Raw genomic sequence first — 5,867 nt, 5'->3', positions numbered from 1 at the left:
CGTCCTCCTGTTCTATACATGAAAACGACAAGATATAAAACAAAAAAGAAAAGATATTTTTAACATACCATAAAACAAAATTTAAAAAATATTAAATGATACCAATTTCTCAAATATATTATTATAATAATCACTAAATAACTATAAATATAAATAAACTTTTGTTAAAAGTATTATAGTAATGTATAATACCTCGTATAACGTGGCACATAGAGTATTTACTATGTACGTGGCACCCCACCACTACCCCACCTCACATCATACCCCGTTTCCAAAACGGCTCCAATCCTTGTCGTTTTACGTCGACCCTAAGAAACTAATAAAAGAAAATAATTCCAAAAAACAAAATTCATTTTTCGTTTTCCTTTAAATAGATAGCTCGATTGAAGTTAGGTTTGCCAATTTAGAAAGCGAAAACCAGTCTTTAAAAATTCTCTCAAATCTTCTCTCTTCCTTATCTTCTCAAAAACCCCAAATTTCTCTAACTGTAAATCAATGGCGAATCCGACCAGAAGACCCGTACTCCGAGCTCAGTCTCCTTCCGGAAGATTCTACACCTCGCCGTCGTCAAACTCGTTTGCTTCCTCCACCTCCGCCTTCTCGTCGAGCCCGTCATCGTTCTTTCAGAACCGATCTGCGTCACCTACACGTGTCAACGTATACGGATCATCTCCATCGGCGTCGAATATACGATTTTCTCTCGACAATCGTCAAATTTCTCCGAGTCGTTCGATCTCTGTAATTCCGAGGAGTAATAATAGTAATCAAGCGTCGAAGAAGCAGTTGGATAAACCGAGGAGGATGTGTATGTGTTCGCCTACTTCGCATCCAGGTTCGTTTAGGTGCAGCTTGCATAAGAACTCTAACAGCAATCACACTCCGGTGTCGTATCCTTCGAATCGACTCAACGCGAGGAGGTCGGCAATGACAAACTCGTTGGTACGGATTGGCACTGTGGAAGGCGGTGATTTGGTCAGGAGAGCTCTTGCGGCGTTGATTCGACCGTCGTCTCATCAGCAGCGACGGAGAACTTGTTTTCAACCGACGCTTAGTCGTTTATCTTCCATGACTAAAGTCTAAAGCTTGATGATTTATGATTTTTTGAATCTCGTTTGAGCTCTCTGGAGCTAATCATGGTGGTGGTGAATCAGATCCCGGCGAGTCGGTGGCGGTTGAAGAAGTCGGGACGGACGGTTTTTTTAAATTCCGGTTACCGAAAGAAATCCTGAACTGGATAATAGATTCCTCTTGTGTCTGTATATACTTATAGATGAGAATATATGAATATCATCGGTTGCTGCCATTAATGGCTAACGAAGCAGCTTCAAGTCTCTAAAACAAAATCCATTCACTTAAAATTTCACAAAAGTAACTAACTCCACCACATCTGTTACCGAATTTCAATTCATTTCTCGTATCCATATTCATCATCCTTCCATTAACTTCATCTCAATTCAATTCAATTATCTCTCCCATTCCATCTAAGCTTAACGTTTTCCGTTAACTGCGTTCGGTTTCCGTTTCTAAGCTCCGTCATTTCCACTTCGTGTTCAGCGTATTCGTTCCGTTGTCGTCATGTTGAGCGTTATTTATTTATTTATTTTTTAATTAATTTCTATCTGATTGTTCTTTTGTTTTCTTCTTCAACAGGTTATAATTTCAGATCATCACGTTCACTCATTCATGATTTGGAGCTTATTTTCGTATACATCTTGAAGACTAATCGATGATAAATTGGACACAATTACCAAAACGAAAGTTACTGTGTTTATGGATCTTGACTTTTAGTCAAGAAATTTGGAGAATCGTGCCGTGATATGACTTTCATCATCGACTGTAAATTCAAGTGACCGCCATTGACTATCTTGGCTGTGCAAAATTTTGGTGGATTTGATCATCGGCCGTTGGATTTGCAGAATACAACCAAAAAAATAATAACTTCACATATAATTATTCGAAACAAAGACCAAACAAAAATATAAATATTCATATAACATTATAAAAAGATGAGTGGGACCATTGAAAACAAAAACTAAACAAAAGATAAATATTTTTATAAGATACTTGTGATAAAGTGTATAATAAAATATTAAACCATAAGGAGGAGAGTTCGATAGTGAAGTCATTAGTAGGATAAAGACCTCTTCTTGGAGACGCCTTCTTCCACTTGCACATCAATTTTAAAAAAAAAAAAAAAAAAATTAAAAGAAAATGTAAACAGTATTATGAAATATTAACGATTATTAGATGTATCAAGATATGAACTTTGGTTATTTAGGGAGATGGTTTTGGTAGCTTCATGTTTAACCTAACATGGAGGGAAAAGTAGCAAAGATGCCATGAATGTGAGAATTGAGATCATATACCTTATCTGCAACGTAGGAGTGTGGCCTACAGATAAGATAAATGAACCCAACTCTTCCATGATGCAAAAGGTTAGATAGTCATGGAGTTGACATGATTTTAAAAATCCGATAATCATATATTATTATTATTATTATTATAGGATGCGCAATCCATAATTTACTAGAATGGTTCAATGAGATATTTAATCAATTAAATTCATGTATAGCGAGACATGAAATTTAGTGGCCGTTGAATTTTCTAACATGTTCTTTTAATATATATATATATATATATATATATATATATATATATATATATATATATATATATATATATATTGGGTTTTTCTTGAGTTTAGTGTATTATAAAAAAAATATATAAAAATTAAAATAATGATAGGATAATCTATTGGACTTTATAATGTTTCATATTTACGAAAAAAATCTAAGTGTTTAATTATCTAACCACCTTTACTTTAAACAAAAAAATGGTTAAAGCTTAACCTGGTGGAGAAGTAATGATGGAGAAAAGATATTACAAGGATTAACAATAAAAATATCATATCCATAATTGGGGGTTGCAAAAAGAGAACTACTGATCTAACCCACTTAATTAAAGGTTAATTATTTATAGGGGTTGGCTAATAAGACATCCTATTTTATCATTTAGACAACCCTAATTAATGTTTGAAATATTTTTATTGGTTGAAATTGCATTGTTTTCCGAAAAAGATGATTACAAGAAGTTGATTATAGGTTGATTTTTTATAAAAATGATTATAGGGTGTCTAAGGGGTGTTTTATTAGCATCACCCTTATTTATAAGGTAATAAGCTGTTTATAGCGTGTATATATTTAGTGAATGAAGTTATTTTAGATATATGGCCATTATATTCTTTTTCTTTTTCTAAAATATTTGGATGTTTATGTTTTTTTTTTTTGTACATATATGATATTAATGGTTATATGTAATAAAAAAATAAAATTATCATAACGTGTGTATAAAAAACAAGTTTAATGTTTATGTGTGTGAAAAACATAAATAAACAAAATATATAAAAAAACATAAGCAATTTAATATATATTTTTATAAAATTTATTATTTTTATAAGTCATTAACCCAAAGTTGTTGGATTAAATTGAGATTTTTAACATGGGTTTATATGCTTAATCATTAAAATAAAAATATAAAATGCTAATATTTTTCCAATATTTTATACACATATAAAGGTTTTATCACAAGTAATCACTAATTTTAGATAAAATTGTAAGAATGGTCATTGTGGTATGTCCAAAAATATTACTTTGGGTCAAACATGTTTGGACTGGTATCAATTGTCTATAAGTTTTTATTTTGCTGCGGCTTTGATCCAAAAACAGTTTAAAAAATCTAAAAATAACGGATTTTTCTATTTCCATTTGTTTTTTGCTTTTCTTTTTGTTATTTAATTGTTTTCTAACTAAAAAAATATAAAAATTAAAAGTCTCTCTCTCTCTCATGTGAAGAAACAAGCAACATTCATTGTTAACGTAAATGTTTTCCCAAACGAGCAAAAACACAACAAGATTCGAGCACCACAAATCCAGATTAAATAAAAATTACACATATTTAAGGCCCTTTTTTTAAACATCTTATGCACAAACAAATTGTTAACATCAAAGATTCGAAACATTTCAAGCATAACCACAATCTAAAAAAAATCAGAAGATATGATCTCAAACATGTTCAGAGATCGTGAATTCAGATTCTAAGATTTAAAAACAAAATTTGATGGAAAAATAAAAACCAGATGGGATATTCCTCCACCTCTCAGTTTCATCTGTCATCTTCACCACCAAGAAACCTCTTTATCTAAATTCAGAAAAAAAAAAAAAAAAAAAAAAAAAAAAAAAAAAAAAAAAAAACCACAATCTTTGTTATTTGTCCTCCCAATCAGAAACCATTTTCCTCAACTCATCCATATTCATCGATAGCTTTGATTTTGAGAACAAATTGATTGTTTCCAAATCCTTTCCAAATTGACTGTTTCCAAATCCTTTCCAAATCAATTATTTCCAGACCATTTCCAAACATAGGTATAACGATTGTTTCATGATCTAGGTTTTAAATTTGTTTATCAAGAAAAAACAAACACGACCAGACCTATCAAAAAAAATTATACCTCACTGGTGAAGAATCCGTATTTGAAATCAACAACCTAAAAACCCAAAAAACCCGGAACGACCCAGATGTTGAAATTTCATGGGTAAACTTATTCAAGAAGATTCCACTACCCAGAAGAATGGAAAAGAATTAAGTCAAATTTCCTGGTCACCCCCCCCCCCCCCCTTTTTTTTTACGAAAAAATGCAACCCTACAGACGAAAAATGTAACACCGTAAATTTTAAAACCAAAATTTTCAATTACAAACACAATTATCTCATTTCAAAAATCACAGAAATCCCACAAGTATCAAATCATCAAAACACATGTCCAAAAACTATATATATATATATATATATATATATATATATATATATATATATATATATATATATATATATATCATAAATCCAGGATCCTCCGAAAACATAACTCTAACTCGGGTGTATGTACAATCAAGCATGTGCCTTCCCGTGATCCTGAGAAGTACCTGGAACACATAACACAAAACACGGTAAGCATGAAGTTTAGTGAGTTCCCCAAAATACCACACACACAAGTCATTAGCCACTCGAGGCTATAACTCAATAAGACCCTTTGGTCAATGTGTCTTAGTGGGACCCTATGGTCCGACAACTCGGGTGGACCCTCCAGTCCTAACTCAGTAAGCTCAGAATAATACACAACATAAATCTCAAATACATAATGCAGGATATCACAATACTCAATATAAACACATAAGAACATTCGGTTACACAACTCATATTACCACTCTAGGTATGTATAGTGAGAAGAGTCACCTTGTAAGAACTCGAATAACCTCAAATTCGAATCACCAGTCTAGCCTCCGCCTAACACATACGATAATTATCCTGAATTAATAACGACTCTCAATGAAGCTAGACTAACCCTTCTACAACTCACAGAAGGGTAAAAGATCATTTTACCCCTCCATGGCCTTAATAGTCCACAAATTGACCAAACCCTAAAAGTCAACCAAAAGTCAATGATAGTGCGTACGCTGGACGTACCAGCTCTATGTCGGGCGTACTTTGTTGCCATGCAGGCATCGACGAATGCTCGACCCCTACGCTACACGTACTGGGATTACGCTCAGCATACGTCCCAGTTTCACTCTTTTTACTCATCTGGTCTTAATCGGTTAAGACCTTGGCTCATATCACATATCTGGATTCCCTAAAGGCTCTTACTCCATAAAGTCAGTGACTTTAAGCCTTTGCATGGCTGATAAGGTCACAAACACTCAAAACTCTCACTCTCTTATCTCAAAATGCTCATATCACATGCATGGTTTGATTTCAACATCCAAGTCTTGATTTTTATGACACTACACCAGTAAAGACACTCAAAGGAGCTGA

At 33.0% G+C, this 5,867-nt stretch overlaps 1 protein-coding gene across 1 annotated transcript; it reads left to right on the top strand.

Annotated features, from left to right (window-relative positions):
* Window positions 1-384: 384 nt before the first annotated feature.
* Window positions 385-1,314, top strand: LOC145005943 (uncharacterized). The gene has a single exon (XM_078965045.1). It carries the CDS (start codon window positions 496-498, stop codon window positions 1,078-1,080), a length of 585 nt encoding a protein of 194 aa, XP_078821171.1. The 5' UTR covers window positions 385-495; the 3' UTR covers window positions 1,081-1,314.
* Window positions 1,315-5,867: the final 4,553 nt, after the last annotated feature.

Source organism: Lactuca saligna, chromosome 7, assembly GCF_052625555.1.
Source record: "Lactuca saligna cultivar CGN05327 chromosome 7, ASM5262555v1, whole genome shotgun sequence".
NCBI lineage: Eukaryota > Viridiplantae > Streptophyta > Magnoliopsida > Asterales > Asteraceae > Lactuca > Lactuca saligna.
This window is presented reverse-complemented; position numbering and strand designations above follow the sequence as displayed.